The sequence below is a fragment of the Choloepus didactylus genome, chromosome 20 (assembly GCF_015220235.1).
Source record: "Choloepus didactylus isolate mChoDid1 chromosome 20, mChoDid1.pri, whole genome shotgun sequence".
Lineage (NCBI taxonomy): Eukaryota > Metazoa > Chordata > Mammalia > Pilosa > Megalonychidae > Choloepus > Choloepus didactylus.
This window is the reverse complement of record NC_051326.1, coordinates 31,672,627-31,689,438: the sequence shown is the minus strand read 5'-3', so window position 1 is coordinate 31,689,438 and position 16,812 is coordinate 31,672,627. Positions and strand designations below refer to the sequence as shown.

Below are 16,812 nucleotides of genomic sequence, written 5' to 3'. Positions count from 1 at the left end.
GTTAACAAGTGTTTTTTCAACCCCTTAAGGTAGGGGGAAACGGATTTCTGTAGTTGCTTGTTTTTAGGACAATCTACAGGATCTCGAGCTTGTGATTCTCACCACAGCCTTTGCCCAGGGGTCCTGCGCCAGGGCCCAACTCCCAGTCTTTAGAACGCAAGGTGGACACGTTCCTCGGTCCGCTCACTCCTGCCGGATTGCTGACGATCAGTTTTTAGTTGTGGAAACGCGGGTTTCTTACGCAGACTGCGGACCCCGGCCCAGAAAATCTGAGGATCCCCTGTTCGGTGACGCGCGGGCAAGATTTTTATGCCTGCAAAATCCGCAGTGACTGCCACTTGCAAAGCCCCTTCTGCAGAGGGATACGACCCCATCCTGTCCCTAGCAGCCGGGTGTGGCGTCGCGGCGACAGCCCTCTGAGGCGGCTGATCCTATGGCGCGCAGAGATCCCAGACCCACCTGGAGTTGCGTCCAGACCCCAGGACCCGCCAGGCTTTGCTCCGGACCTGGCTCTCAGGCCGGCTTGGCTAGTCCACAGACCCGCGCGCTCCGCAAAGCCCAAGTGTGAATTCCTGGAGCAGGAGTGTGCGCATGGCACTGTCCCTGCGGTCCCCGGGTCGCAGTGGTTCCCTCTCCCAGGCTGCCCCTTCCAGGTGACTGGGAGGCAACCTGTTGTCACGACAATCCAGTAGATCCTCCGGATTCCACCGGGGGAGGGCTCGGTGCGACATACACTACTACCGCAGTCGCGCCTCTCGGGGACTTCGGAGATTTTAATTTCGCGGTACGAGATTCAGGCCGCTGGACGCTGTTGCTGTGGAGGTTTGTGTCCTTCCGATCTTGAATTCTGCCTCAGGCTGCGCGACTGAGCGCCAAGGCCGGTTCCAAGCGGCGAGGGCTCGGGGGTAGCGGCGCGCGTTACCCCGCGGCGGCGACTTCGCCGAGGCCGCGCGAAGCAGCTTCCCTACCGCAGAGTGGACCTGGCTTGCAGCCCGGGTCCCACTGCCCGTCGAACCGGACGAGGCCTGGCTCCCCAGGGCACCTGGCTCACACTCATCCTTTCTCTTTGGGCTCTTTCAGGAGGACGCGGGCAACGACGCTCCGCCGCCGCCGCGGTCTGGGCAAACATTTCACGCTCAAGCTCCCCCGCCGGTCCGCCTAGAATCTGGATCTAGCAGAAGCCTCATCCTCTGCAGTGGCGGGACAGCCAGAGGGTCCCTAACTGCGGTCCGGGAGCAGCGCCCAGAGGCGCAGAGTCCCGCCTTTGAGCTCCGAAGGCAGAGCCACAGTTGTGATCGGTTTGGAGGAAGAGACTGGCGCTGGATATTTGAATTCCGAATTAATGTAGAATGCAGAATCAGGCAGTGCAGAAAAGCGGACTCCCGTAATTCTTGGATTACATTTTGCAAGCGCCTCCTCGAACTTCGAGTCAAGCCTCGGGTAGGGAAGGAGTTAGGGCCCCGGCCCAGCGCAGCGGCTGGAGAGGGTCCACGGGCAGCCCCGCATGTCTCTGGCTATGTCGTCTTTAATGCCCTGCCCCTTTGCGTGGCTTTCTGAGGATTACCAGGACTGGCTGGGGTTGCTTTCCACCGGAGCTCTCTCTCACACCCCCAGCCAAACTCTGCGGGCAGGACTTCCGCGAGCCTAGACCCTTTGACTCCCTGCTCCCTCGCTCCCTCCTCCGACCCCGCCCGGGGGTGGCCCTCGAGAGCGGCACCTCGCCCGGCCCCCGGCTAGGACCATGGTGTTTCTCTCCGGAAATGCATCCGACAGCTCCAACTGCACCCACCCGCCGGCACCGGTGAACATTTCCAAGGCCATTCTGCTCGGGGTGATCTTGGGGGGCCTCATCATTTTCGGGGTGCTGGGGAACATCCTAGTGATCCTCTCCGTGGCCTGCCATCGGCATCTTCACTCAGTCACTCACTACTACATCGTCAACCTGGCCGTGGCCGACCTCCTGCTCACCTCCACCGTGCTGCCCTTCTCCGCCATCTTCGAGATCCTGGGCTACTGGGCCTTCGGCAGGGTCTTCTGCAATATCTGGGCGGCGGTGGACGTCCTGTGCTGCACCGCGTCCATCATGGGACTCTGCATCATCTCCATCGACCGCTACATCGGCGTGAGCTACCCGCTGCGCTACCCCACCATCGTGACCCAAAGGAGGGGTGTCATGGCTCTGCTCTGCGTCTGGGCACTGTCCCTCGTCATCTCCATAGGGCCTCTGTTCGGCTGGCGGCAGCCGGCCCCGGAGGACGAGACCATCTGCCAGATCACCGAGGAGCCGGGCTATGTCCTCTTCTCAGCGCTGGGCTCCTTCTATGTCCCTCTGGCCATCATCCTAGTCATGTACTGCCGGGTCTACGTGGTAGCTAAGAGGGAGAGCCGGGGCCTCAGGTCTGGCCTCAAGACCGACAAGTCGGACTCGGAGCAGGTGACGCTGCGCATCCATCGCAAAAATGCCCCCGAAGGGGGCGGCGGGATGTCTACTGCCAAACACAAGACGCACTTCTCCGTGAGGCTCCTCAAGTTTTCCCGGGAGAAGAAAGCGGCCAAAACTCTGGGCATCGTGGTGGGCTGCTTCGTTCTCTGCTGGCTGCCTTTTTTCTTAGTGATGCCAATTGGTAAGTCCTTACAACACCTCATCCTAGTACTTAGGGGTCTTCACCCTCTTCCCCTTTTGCTACCCCAAACTCACAGTCGGGGTGAAAGAGGAAGGACCTGCGTTTCGCACAGCAAAGCTAGGGATAGGTTGGAAAGTCTCCCTTGTAACTGAATTTTCATTCTTTTTCTACTGCAGTTCATTTGTAGTATGATCTAAAGAACTTTTTCAAATACTGTAAAGTGGCTTCCAACTGATGCAGATTAATTGGTCTCCTTAATAAGAAAGTCAACGTTGCTTAATGCCTTTAAGCCTGTGTTTAAATTAAATACATTCTGCCTCTATCAAGTCTTTCAGCAGGTACTTCTTAAGTGCGACTGTGGAATGCCACTTTAACCTCTGCTATGAATTTTGAATTCTCTTGGCCTTAAAATAATCACCATACTTATTCCGGACAAATGTGTAATTTTATGTTTAGATTAGATTATTCATAAGGCCTAATTATAATGATCTGCTTATGTTCATAATCTATGCTCATTTTATTTTCTGGATTCTGTATGGAAGAAAGTATGGTGAGCCACTACTGGGAAGAAAAAAGAATGATTTTTTTTCCAAACCAATTTAAACCCTAAAGAATTCATCATACTGTTTCCAATATGTAAATACTTAATCTTTTGTTTTAATAGTAAGTATGAAAACAAACACAATGCTTATCCAAAATCATCTGGGAAGTTGCAGATGACACTGTTTAAAAATAATACAATAATGTTACAAATCCAATTTTTGCAGATGCTAAATTAGCTGTTGTCAAAACTAATTAGCTCCTTGTGAGTAGCAGCAAACTGATCCAGTTGGAATAGTCATCCTTTTCTAAAAGGCCTTCAATGAAATTGCAAAATAGTTGTTGGCTATTTTTAGTTTGTGAGTTCAAATATATAGATCCACACATTGGTTACCTACTAGCAACAAAAAGTCATGATAAAACTGATTAAAAGTCATTTTCCAAGACTTTAGGACCCAATTTAATGGCATGTACTTAAAGTACTTTTAATTTGCAACTCTGTATAATAACAGCTATTATTTTTGAGTGCCAACTATGTTCCAGACATTTTACCAAGCACTTTACTTCATCACTTCTTTCAACAACTCAGTGAGATGTGCATTAGCATCTTGAAACCACAAGTGGGGAGAGAGGAATCTTTAGGCCCTAGAACTACACTGGCTAATACCATAGCCAACAGACACATGTGACTATTTAAATGCAAATGCAAATGAATAATATAAAATTAAATTAAATTAATTTTTGGTCCCACTCACCACATTTCAAGTTCTCAAGAGCCACAGGTGGCTAGTGGCTACTGCTTTGGACTGCAGAAATATAGAACATTGCTATCATTGTAGAAATTTCTGTCCAACACTGCTGCTTAAGAGGTCCTTCTCAGCCCACTCCCTGAACTTCGACTGTGTCCATCATTGTTGCTTGCTCTGCTCCTGGAAGTACATCACAGCTTTGAATTTATTTCTATAATGCTCTGCCTGAGCTACTGCCTGTTTATCTCCCTATCTGCATTCCATCTCTTAACTTCCTCCTGAAGTTTGCACATTTACTCATTCATCCATTCACTTGACAAGTTTGTGATGGGACAGAAAACTGGATCAGATTAGGGGACATACAAAGTCAGATGGTAGAAAGAGTCAGGGAATGATAGGTGACCTGGGAGTCTGGGATTTCCGGTGGTGACTGACAACACAGGCACAAGAGGGTTGATGGGCTGGGTCCTGATGTCCTCTATGGGAAGGTGGATGCTGTGATTTAATTATAGCCTCCCTCTTGGAGCTGGTCCCTAAGAGAGTTAGTAATGTTAAGGTGAAGATGTTATGGTGGAGCGACATCATGGTAAGACAGGAGCATTTGGAATCAGTGGGCTTGATTTGAATCCTAGTAAGGGTAGCGTAATAGGAGGGAAATTGAAAACATTTGGTTAACAGTGTCCTACTGGGCTGCTAATAGGACAGAAGATCCCCAAACCCACAAATCTGTGGCCCACAGTTTCCTCTTGACACCAAATGAGTAAGAGAATCTCTTTTCCAGCATATAGTGGCTGTATAATAAGTACCTGGCACTATGTTAGACAGTGAGAATAAAAAGATGAATAAAACACCTTCCCCTGCAACAAGAGCCTCATAATTTAGATAAAGAGACAAATTGTGAGCAATTATTACAAGTCATAGGTTAGTGCTCAACTCTTTACAGAAAATTAAATATGTCATTGTATTAGCGTGTTCAAGGGACATGAGCTTTTAAGTATGACAAGTACTTTCTTAGGAAGGAGAGAGTATCAGTGTGCTCTAGGCTGCTAGAGAACAGTGGAATTAGAAACTGAAACCAGGGGCAGAGATGAGTGTGGTCTACAAAGCTGAGAGGTGAAGCACCTGCATGCTAAAGGGAACCTGCCCAGGATAACCAGGTGGGTACCACTGAACTTCGTCACAAAGATGCCTCCTCTACCTGGTGAGAAGACTGTCTCCTCTTTGTCTCCATTCCTCCCTCCTTCCCAGGTTCCTCCCCACCAAGGCTGAGCTTGTTGCTGGACTGAATAGTGTAAGTGCAGGTAGGAATCTGGTTTGCATGCTACCAAGTCAAATCTTGCTAATCTCTTTTCCTTTCTGCTTCCTAAGTGTTTGGTTAAAACTCAGAACCTATTGAGTAGGTGGGTATGTGGGTGGGTGTCACATTTGAGATTGTTATTAGCCATTTATAACTTGGAGTGAGTGTTTTTAAAAATGAAGTTTGATTATGGAGATGAATATCGAAAATATGAAGGTTTTAGCTTTCAAAATTTTTGACAAGGAAGGGTACAAATGTCCTTCACAGGGAGGATCTGATGCCTGAAATATGTGAATGGTCTTTGCCAATTTTATCCTTTTGTCCAGAGCACACTAGTCCCAGAGACAGTGTGCTCAGGAGGAAAAAGTGTTGACTTGAGATTCAAGCCTAGGCCTTATTTTTCATAAAATCGGGAAAGTAACAAATACCAGTTGCCTAGCATAGTGCCTAACATAGAGCAGATGGCAGTAGCAGTTAATCCTGTCAGAATTCATAGGCTGACAGGTCATTACTGATCTATCAGCAGACAGATGCTGACATGAGATGTGGATGCCCTTGGATGTCTGAGACCATCAGAAAGAAAGGGCTGAAGGGGCACCACATTTATGAAGGACAGGAGACAGCACGGTGATGGAGGAGAGAATGCATTCTAGATGGGTCTTTTGGTGAAGGTAGAGCTGACAAGGGTTTTATCAGGTAGAAACAGTGAGGAAGAAAATGATTTGCTCATTCATTCAGCAAAATTTACTGAGAGAATAGAGAGCACAAAGGACCAAGATAGCAGCAAGATGCTCCAGGGTGCAGTTCCCCCAAAGAATATTTGAACAACAAGCAAAAACTGACAGAACCAATTTCCTCAGAACTCCGGAAAACAGTTAAAGGGTTGCAGTAACTGGGCAAGTGAAAAATCAAGGAAACACAGCTTTTAAAAATGATAGAAGCTCGTATCACCCTTGCTGGCCCCTCTCCCATCCCAGTGCAGTGTACCGCATACATGCACATCCATTGTGCATCCCTGGCCCTGTTCTGGTGAGAGCACACTGAGCACACTGCAGTGCCTGTGTGTTGGTGCCTGTCTGTCAGATGGCAGCTTGAAAAACTGAAGGAGGAAACTCTTTTCTGGCTCACCCTCCCGGAACTTGCCCTACAGGCAGAAGCATCTTGCAGCCAGCTAAAACAGATAAGAAACAATTAAATTGAAGAAGTCTGGAGCAAAGGATTACTTCCTTTAAATCATACAATACAGCACTTAGGAAAGTCTGTTTCATAGGGAGTAGAGGGGGCATTTATTTCTTATAAATACATTTCCTAAGGACACCAGCAAGCACAAGCCCAGGACAAGAAGCAAGTTCAAAAAAGGAAGAGAAGAACCTGTCTTTAACATTTTTTCCTTGGGCTGATCTTCTTGATGAGAGGGTTAAAGTTTGAAGGGGGCACAAGCCAATGCAGAGCCAGTTTGCAAAGATATTTTTACATTGGTTTGTTTTTGTTAGCTCCCGGCTTTCAAAGAAATCCCTGTTATATCATTATCTGGATACAAACTTAAGGAACAGACAGCTGAGGGACTAAATCCCGGAGTTAACACTTTAATATATTAAAATGTGCATTGTGCAACAAAAAGTTACAAGACCAGCAAAGAAACAGGAAATGATGGCCCATCCAAAGGAAGAAGCAAAAAAATCCAGAAACCGTCAATGAAGAAGACCAAACTCTGAACATACCACACAAAGACTTCCAAAAAAAAAAAAAAAAAAAAAAAAAGATCCTCAATATGATCAAAGACATAAAGGAAGACAGAGAAAGAACTAAAAGATAACAGAAAAACAATGAGTGAACAATATGAGAATCTCAATAAAGATAGAAAATTTTTAAAAGTAATGAAACAGAAATACTGGAGTTGAAGACCGCAGGAACTAAAGTAAAAAATTCCCAGGAGGGTTGTTTCAGCTTGCTAAAGCTGCCAGAGTGCAATATACCAGAAATGGGTTGGGTTTTACAATGGGAATTTATTAACTACAATTTACAGTTCTTGGACTGTGAAAATGTCCCGACTCAAAGCATCAACAGGACAATACATGGACTCTGAAGACAGGCCGCCAGCATCTGGGACACCTCTGTCACATGGGAAGGTACATGGCCAGCATCTGCTGGTCCTTCTTTCCTGGGTTTGATTGCGTTCAGCTTTTGGCTTCAGTGGCTTCCTCTCTCCGCTTCTGTGGGTGTGTCTTGTCTCTCAGCTTCTCTGAGGATTTTTCCATGAGCTTCTCTCAATTTCATCTCTTAGATTCCCTGGCTTTTTCTGTCTTTTATCCTCTCAAAAAGGACTCCAGTAAAAGGATTAAGACCCACCCTGGGACAGGCCTCAACTGAAATAACCTAATCAAAAGGTCCTACCCACAACAGGGCTACACCCACAGGAATGGATTAAAAGAACATGGCCTTTTCTGGGGTACATAACAGCTCCAAACTTCCACAAGGGTTTCAACAGAAGATTGAAGCTGGCAAAAGAAAAAAATAAAATAAAATAAAATAATCAGTGAGCTTGAAGACAAGGCAATTGAAATGATTTAGTCTGAGGATCAGAAAGAAGAAAAAATGAAAAAAAGTGAATGGATTCTAAGAAACCTGTGGGATGGCATCAAGCATACCATGTATACATAAAGAGAAGAGAGAAAGGGGCAGAAGGAATATTCAAGGAAATAATGGCAGAAAACTTCCCAAATTTCACAGAAGACATGAGGATGCACTTTCAAGAATCCCAGCAAACCCCAAACAGGGTAAACTCAAAGAGAACTATGGCCAGACACTTAGCAATCAAACTGTCCAAAGTCAAGGAAAAGGAGAGCATTCTGAAGCTGCAGGAGAAAAGCAAGGAGTTACGAATAAGAGAATCCCAGTAAAAGTAAGTGCTGATTTCTCAACAGAAGCCATGGAGGCAAGAAGCAGTGGGAAGAAGAAATAAAGTGCTGAAAGAAAATAACTACCGACAAAGAATTTTATATCCTGGGAGACATTCTTTAAAAAATGAGGGAGAGATTAAGATATTCCCAGATAAGCAAAAGCTGAGGTTGTTCCTCACCAATAAACCTGCCCTATAAGCAATGCTAAATGGAGTTCTTCAGACTGAAACGAAAGAACGCTAGACAGGGGGAGTGGCATAAAGAAATAAAAACCTGTGGTAAAGGTAACCATATAGGTAATATGGGGAACTGTAAAATCAAAAATGTGGAAATTTAGCAATGCACTCTTAAACAACCAGTGGGTCAAAGAAGTAAGCACAAGGGAAATTAGGAAATATCTTTTTTTCTCTACATCTTCTCCAACACTTATTATTTTCTGTTATTTTTTTTAACAGCCGCCATTTTATGGGCATGAAATGGTGTGGCATTGTGGTATTGATTTTCATTTCCCTAATGGCTAATCTTAAGCATCTTCTCTTATGCTTTCATTGGTGTATCTTCTTTGAAGAAATGTCTGTTTAAGCCTTTTTACCATTTTTAAATGGGTATTTGTCTCTTTGTTTTTGAGTTGTAAGATTTCCCATGTAATTTCTAAAAAAAAGTTTTATTCAACTAGCATATATTTCCCCTTTTAACCACATTTGAATATATAATTCAGTGCTGTTTTTCATGTTCACATTGTTGTGCTATCATCACCACCATCCATTGCCAAAACTTTTCCATTGTACCAAAGAGAAACTCTGTACATTTTAAGCCTTAACTCCCTCTTCCCTATCCCCACCACTTCCCCTAGCAACCTGAATTCTAGATTCTTTTCTCTGTGAGTTTCCTATTTTAATTTTTAAAAAATCAGTCAGGTCATACAATATAGATACTTTTGTGTCTCACTTGTATTACTCAACATGATGCCTTCAAGTTTCATCCGTGTTGTCGCATGCATCGGAACCTCATTACTTTCTTGGACTGAAAAATATTCCACTGTGTATGTATGCCATATTTTGTTTCCTTTTCATCAGTTGATGGACACTTGGGTTACTTCCATCTTTTGGCAATAGTGAATAATGCCACTATGAATATCAATGTGTAAATATCTATTCAAGTCCCTGCTTTCAATTCTTCTAAGTATGTACCCATAATTGGGATTGCCAGATCACATGGTAATTCTATCCTTAACTTTCTGAGGAACTGCCAAACTGTTTTCCATAGAGGCTACACCATTTTACATTCCCACCAGCAGTGAATGAGTGTTCCTATTTCTCCACATCCTCTCCGACACTTGTAATTTTCTGTGTTTTTAAATAGTAGGCATTTTAGTGGGTGTGGGATGGTATGTCATGGTTTTGATTTGCATTTCCCTCTTGGCTGATGATGTTGAACATCTTTTCTTGTGCTTTTTGGCCATTTGTGTATCTTCTTTGGAGAAATGTCTATTCAGTTATTTTGCCCATTTTTTAATTGGATTGTTTGTCTTTTGTTTTTGAGTTGAATTTCTTTATATATTGTAGATATTAAACCCTTGTATCTGTGGTTTCCAAGTATTTTCTGCCATTGTGTAGGTTATTGTTTTACTTTCATGATAAAATCCTTTGATGCACCAATTTTTTTAGTTTTAATGAATCTCTTATCTAATTTTTTTTTCTCTGGGCATAAGGTCCAAGGAACCATTGCTAATACAGGATCCTAAAGATGCTTCCCTATGTTTTCTTCTAGGAGTTTTATAGATCTGTCTCTTATATTTAAGTCTTTGATCCCTGTTGAGTTGATTTTTGTATTTGGTTGTACCAGTTTGAATGTATTACGTCCCCCAAAACACCATTATCTTTGATGCCGTCTTGTGTGGGCAGACCTATTAGTGTTGATTAAGTTGGAAACTTTGGATTAGGTTGTTTCCATGGAGATGTGACCTGCCCAACTGTAGGTGATAGCTCTGATTAGATAATTTCCATGGAGGCATGGCCCCTCCCATTCAGCATGGGCCTTGGTTAGTTCACTGGAGCCCTATAAAAGCTCAGATAGAAGTAGCTCATGGCTAACTGCACATGAGAGACAGTTTGAAGACGGCCATTGAAAGCAGACTTTTGCTCCGCAGAAACTAAGAGAGGACAAACGTCCCAAGAGCAACTGAGAGAGACATTCTTAAGAGGAGCTACAGTCAAGAGGGACACGTTGAAGAATGCACAGGAGCTGAGAGAGGAGCTGGAGCTTACAGAGACATTTTGGAGAATGCCATTTTGAAACCCCACCTGGGAGCAAGCAGACACCAGCCACGTGCCTTCTGAGCTAACAGGATTTCTGGACACCAACAGCCATCCTTCAGTGAAGGTACCCAACTGTTGATGTCTTACCTTGGACACTTTATGGCCTTCAGACTGTAACTTTGTAACAAAACAAACCCCCTTTATAAAAGCCAATCCATTTCTAGTGTTTTGCAAAAGGGTAGCATTAGCAAACTAGAACAATGGTGTAAGGCAGGGGTCCACCTTAATTCTTTTGCAGATGGAGAAACAGTTTTCTCACTATTTGTTGACAAGGCTATTCTTTCCCAATTGAGTGGCCTTTGCTCCCGTGTCAAAAATCTGTGCCCATAAATGTGACGGTTGATTTCTGAATCGATTCCATTTGTCTATATGTTTGTCCTTGTGCCAGTATCATGCTGTTTTGATTACTGCAGATTTGTAATAGATTGTAAGACTGAGAAAAATGAGTCCTCCAACTTCATTCTTTGCTTTCAAGATGGCTTTGGCTATGCAGGGCCACTTACACTTTCATATAAATTTGATGATTGGCTTTTCCATTTCTGAAAAGAAGGCTTTTGATTGGGATTGTGTTGGTCTCTAAGTAACTTTGGGTAGAACTGATATCATAACAATATTTAGTCTTCTAATCCATAAGCATAGACCATCTTTCCATTTATTTCGGTCTTTTTTAATTTCTTTTAGCAATAGCTTGTAGTTTTCTGTGTACAAGTCCTTTACATCCTTGATTAGATTTATTTCTAGATATTTAATTCTTTTAATTACTATTTTAGATGAAATTTTTTCTTGATTTCTTCTTTTGATTGTTCATTGCTTGTCTGTATAAACACCACTGATTTTTAGGTGTTGATCTTGTACCCCACCACTTTGCTGAATTAATTTATTGGCTCTAGGAGCTTTGTTGTGGATTTTTTTATGGCTTTCTGTGTATTGGATCATGTCATCTGCAAATAAAGTTTTACATCTTCTTTTCCAATTTGGATGCCATTTAATTCTTTTTCTTGCCTAATTGTTCTGGGTAGAACTTCTGATACAGTGCTAAATAATAGTGGTGACCAGGGGCATCTTTCTCTTGTTCCTGATCTTAGAGGGAAAGATTTCAGTCTTTCATCATGGAGCATAATGTTAGCTGTGGGTTTTTCATAGATGCCCTTTAATAATGTTGAGGAAGTTTCCTACTATTCATAGTTTTCTAAGTCTTTTTATAGAGAATGGGTGCTGGATTTAATCAAAACCCTTTTCTGCATCAATTATGATGATCACTTGGTTTATGTCCGTTATTCTGTCATTGTGATTTATTACATTAATTAATTTTCTTATGCTGAAGCACTCTTGTATACCTTGGACAAATCCAACTTGATCATGGTGTACAATTCTTCTTATGTGCTGTTGAATTCAGTTTGCTGGTATTTTGCTGAGGATTTTTGTATCTATATTCATCAGAGATGTTGGTCTGTAATTGTATTTTCTTGCAGTATCTTTAACTGGCATTGGTATAAGAATAATGTTGGCCTCTATTTTGGATTGCTAAAGCTTCTGGGACAAAATATACCAGAAATGGATTGACTTTTACAATGGGGGTTTAATAGTTCACAAATTTACAGTTCTAAGACCATGAAACTGTCCCAATTAAGGCATCAACAGGATGATACCTTCTCTGAACAAAGGCCTATGGCATCTGGGGTTCGTCTGTCACATGGGAAGGCACATGGGCAGAGTCTGCTGGTCCTTCTCTCCTGGGTTTAGCTCCTGGTTCCCATGGCTTTCTCTGAAACATCTCTGGCTTATGTCTCAGATTCTCTTGTGGGTCCTTTTTGCTTCTCCCAGAGTGTTTTTCTTTCTAATTCAATCTCTCTCTCTCCCTCTCTCTCCTCTCTCTCTCTCTCTCTCTCTCTCTCTCTCTCTCTCTCTCTCTCTCTCTCCAAGGATTAAGACCCACCTTGAATTGGGTGGGTCACATTTCCATGGAAACAACCTAAGCAGAAGGTCCCACCCAATAATAGTTGTGCCCCCACAGGGATGGATTAAGAGACCATGGCCTTTTATGGGCTACATAACAGATTCAAAACAGCACAGCCTCAGAGCATGAATTAGAGCATGTTCTCCCCTCTTCGATTTTGTGGAAGAGTCTGCGCAAGATTGCTGTTAATTCTTCTTGGCATGTTTGGTAAAATTCCCCTGTGAAGCCATCTGGTCCTGGACTTTTCTTTGTTGGGGGGTTTTGGATTACTGATTCAATCTCTTTACTAGTTATTGCTGTGTTGAGATTTTCTATTTCTTCTTGAATCGGTGTAGGTAGTTTGTGTATTTCTAGGAATTTGTCTGTTTCATCCCACATTATCTAATTTTTTGGCATACAGTTCTTCATAGTATCCTCTTATAGTCCTTGGTATTTCAGTTGGATTTGTAGTAATGCCCTCCTTTTCTTTTTTAATTTTAGTTATTTGTGTCCTCTCTCTTTTTCTTCTTCACTCTAGATAAAAGATGGTCAATTTCACTGATGTTTTAAAAGAACCGGCTTTGGTTTTTTGTTGATCCTTTCATGTTTTAGTTTGCTAAAGCTGCTGAAATGCAGATACCATAAAATTGGTTGGCTTTTACAATGGGGATATATTAGTTTACAAGCTTACAGTTCTGAGACCATGAAAATGTCCAAATCAAGGCATCATCAGGATGATATCCAGACTCCTCTGTCAGATGGTGAGGCAAGTGGCTGCATCTGCTGGTCTCTCCCTTCTCTTCTTGTTGCTTTAACCTTTGGGCTGTTCTGTCTGTGATTTCCTCTCTGCTTCTGTGGTTTTCTCTCTCAGCTTCCGTGTCCTTCTCTTTCAGCTTCTGTTTTTCTGTCTTCTGTCTCTGAATTTCATCCACTAATAAAGGACTCCAGTAAGAGGATTAAGACACACCCTGAGTATGCCTCAACTGAAATAAACTATTTGAAAGGTCCCACCCATAATAGGTTTACATCCACAGGAGCAGATCAGTTTTAAGAACATGATCTTCCCAGAAGATCTCCTTTTCCCTCCACTGCCTGATTTGAAGTAGGTAAACCTTTTTCCCAGGCCATCTACCTCAGTTGCTTCTTAGACTGCTTTCCTTGTCTCATGCTACTTTTGCCTGGGGGGCAAATTCTGGGAAGGAACACACTACAGTGGAGTTTCCCAAATCATTCTTTCCCAGCCAGATCAAGACCACAGACCTACAAAGGGAGTGCTGTCAGGCCAAAACTGCTCTGGGTAAGGGCTAAGTGATGGGCCTTAAAGGCACCAGGAGCATTTTCCATGGCTCACAAAAGCTGCACTTTCTTGACCCAGCCCCTGCACAGTCATTATAGCCTTCAGCTGTCCTCTGCAATTCTGCATAAACACATGTCTTAAGTCTCGTCCACCACTTTGGTCCAGGGTGGGTGGGAGCAATGGCCTCAGTGCTGGGCCCCCAGCAATCTGATGTAGCCAGTCAAAAGCATTGGTCAGTGATTTGTCCATACCTCACTCTGGATCTTGGAGAAGTGGGTTTTTATGTCCTTCTCTGGTACCTGCTAGCTATGCCAAGGGCCAGTCCCACTACCGCCTGCTGTGAGAATTAGGCACTGGTAACTACCATGTGGAGAGAGCAATTTACTGGTTTTACTGTAATTTGTCAGCCTCTTCCTTCCACTCCTCTCTGTTATTGATACCCAATATTCTACTGGACTTTGGGGTTTCAAAATAGTTTATTCAGACAGTTCCTTCCTCTTTAAGAGTTGTTCTGGTAGAAGGAATGGTGCTTAGAATTTCTTACTCTGCCACCTTCCCACAATTCCTAGAAGTTAAGAAATATCTCAAGGCAAATGAAATGAAAACACAACACATCAAACATATGGGATTATTGATAAAATTGTTCTGTAAGCTACAGAAAGACACTTCTTTAATATGAGGAAGTGTATTTATCTAAAAGCAATAAGTCAGCATCATTATGTAATGCTGAAATACCAGAACAGAATTTCCCAACTGTAAATTCTCATCAAAATACTAGCAAACTGGGTCCGACAGTACATTAGAAAATTATACCCCATTTTCAAGTGGGATTTATGCCAGGTGTGCAAGAGTGGTTCAACATAAGAAAATCAATTCATGTAATACACTACATTAATAGAATGAAACACAAAAACCCCATGATCATCCCTATTTATGCAAGAAAAGGCATTTGACAAAATCCAGCACCCCTTCTTCATTAAAACACTCAGAAAACTAGGAATAAAAGGAAATTTCCTCAATGTGATAAAAGGCATCTATGAAAAACCCACATCTGGAATCACACTCAATGTTGAAAGACTGAAAGAATTCCCTCTAAGACTGAGAATGAGACAAGGGTGCCCAGTTTCACCATTGTTATTCAACATTGTACTAGAAGTTCTATCCAGAACAATTAGGCAAAAAAAGAAATGAAAGGCATCCAGATTGGAAAGGAAGAAGTAAAACTTTCCCTATATGCAGATGATATGATCCCATTTATAGAATATCTTGAAAAATCCACAGCATAGCTACTAGAACTAATAAATGAATTCAGCAAAGTGGCAGAGTATAGGATCAACACACAAAAATCAGTAGTATTTCTATATACAAGTAAGGAATAGTCTGAAGAAGAAGAAATCAAGAAAGAAATTCCATTTAAAATAGCAACTAAAAGAATTAAATATGTAGGAATAAATGTAACCAAGGATGTAAAGGACTTGTACACAGAAAAGACATTGCTAAAAGAAATCAAAGAAGACCTAAATAAATGTTCATTGATTGGAAGACTAAATATTGTTAAGATGTCAATTCTGCTCAAAGTGATTTACAATTCAATGTGATCCCAATCAAAATTCTAGAAGCCTTCTTTGCAGAAATGGAAAAATCAATCATCAGGTTCACATGGAAGTGTTAGGGATCCGAAATAGCCAAAGCCATCCTGAAAAAGAAGAACGATGTTGGAGGACTCACACTTCCCCAAATTAAAACATATTACAAAGCTACGGTGTTCTGGTTTGCTAATGCTGCTGTTTTGCAAAACACCAGAAATGGATTGGCTTTTATAAAGGGGGTTTATTTGGTTACACAGTTACAGTCTTAGGGCCATAAGTGTCTGAGGTTAGACATCAACAATCAGGTGCCTTCACTGGAGAAAGGCCATTGGCATCTGGGAAACCTCTGTTAACTCAGAAGGCACATGGCTTGCATCTGCTTGCTCCCAGGTTGCGTTTCAAAATGGCGCTCTCCAAAATGTCAGTGTTGGCTTCCAATGGCTGTCTTCAAAATGTGTCTCTCAGATGCAGCTAGCAGTGAGCTCTTTCTGTCTGAGCTTTTATAGGGCTCCAGTGAACTAATCAAGGCCCATGCTGAAGGGTCAGGGCTACACCTCCATAGAAATTATACAATCAGAGTTATCACCTACAGTTGGGTGGGTCACACATCTCCATGGAAACAACGTAATCCAAAGGTTCCAACTTAAATAACACTAATACATCTGCCCACACAAGATTGCATCAAAAAAACAAGGATTTGGGGGGGACATAATACATCCAAACTGGCATATACTATAAATAAAATAGCATAGTACTGGCACAAGGACTGTCATTTAGATCAATATAATCAAATTGAGTGTTCATAAATACACCTTCCAATGGCAAATTCATTTTTGACAAGGGTGTCGTGTCCAGTCTATGGAGAAAAGAATAGTCTCTTTGGAAAATGATGTTGGGAAAACTGTATATCTATCTGCCAAAGAATGAAGGTGATCCCCTACCTCACACCATATACAAAATTGACTCAGAATGGAACAAATATCTAAATATAAGAATCAAAACCATGAACATCGTAAAAGATAACATAGGGAAGCAAGCACCATCAGGACCTTCAGTTAAACTAGGTTTTTTAGACCTTACACCAAAAGCATGATCAACAAAAGGAAAAATAGATAAATGGGACTTCAACAAAATTAAAACCTTTTGTGCCTCGAAGGACTTTATCAAGAAAGTAAAATGACAATCCCCAGAATAGGATAAAATATTTGTAAACCACATATCTGATAAGGGTTTATTACTCAGAATATATGAAGAAATCTTACAACTCATCAACAAAAAGATAAACAGCCTAATTAAAAACGGGCAAAACACATGAGTAGACATTTCTAACAAGTAAGATAAACAAATTGTCAATGAACACATGAAAAGATGCTCAATATCACTAGCCACAAGGGAAATGTACATAAAAACTGCCATGAGATATAATTTCACCCCCACCGGAATGGCTACTTTTAAAGAAATGGAAAATAATGTGTTGTTCAGTTCAAGGATGTGTGCAACTTGCTCTCATATGTTCAGAAGACAGAGCAATAGATGATGGATGATAGGGAGGGAGGGAGGGA

At 42.4% G+C, this 16,812-nt stretch overlaps 1 protein-coding gene across 5 annotated transcripts in view; it reads left to right on the top strand.

The window, feature by feature from the left end:
• ADRA1A (adrenoceptor alpha 1A) overlaps positions 1-16,812 on the top strand; it is a 131,868-nt gene that overhangs the window by 504 nt on the left and 114,552 nt on the right. For all 5 annotated transcript variants that reach the window (XM_037812749.1, XM_037812746.1, XM_037812747.1 and 2 more), the window contains exon 2: positions 1,081-2,624. In XM_037812749.1, the coding sequence (XP_037668677.1) occupies positions 1,742-2,624 (883 nt within the window). In that variant the 5' untranslated portion in view covers positions 1,081-1,741. The remainder of the gene's footprint in view (positions 1-1,080; positions 2,625-16,812) is intronic.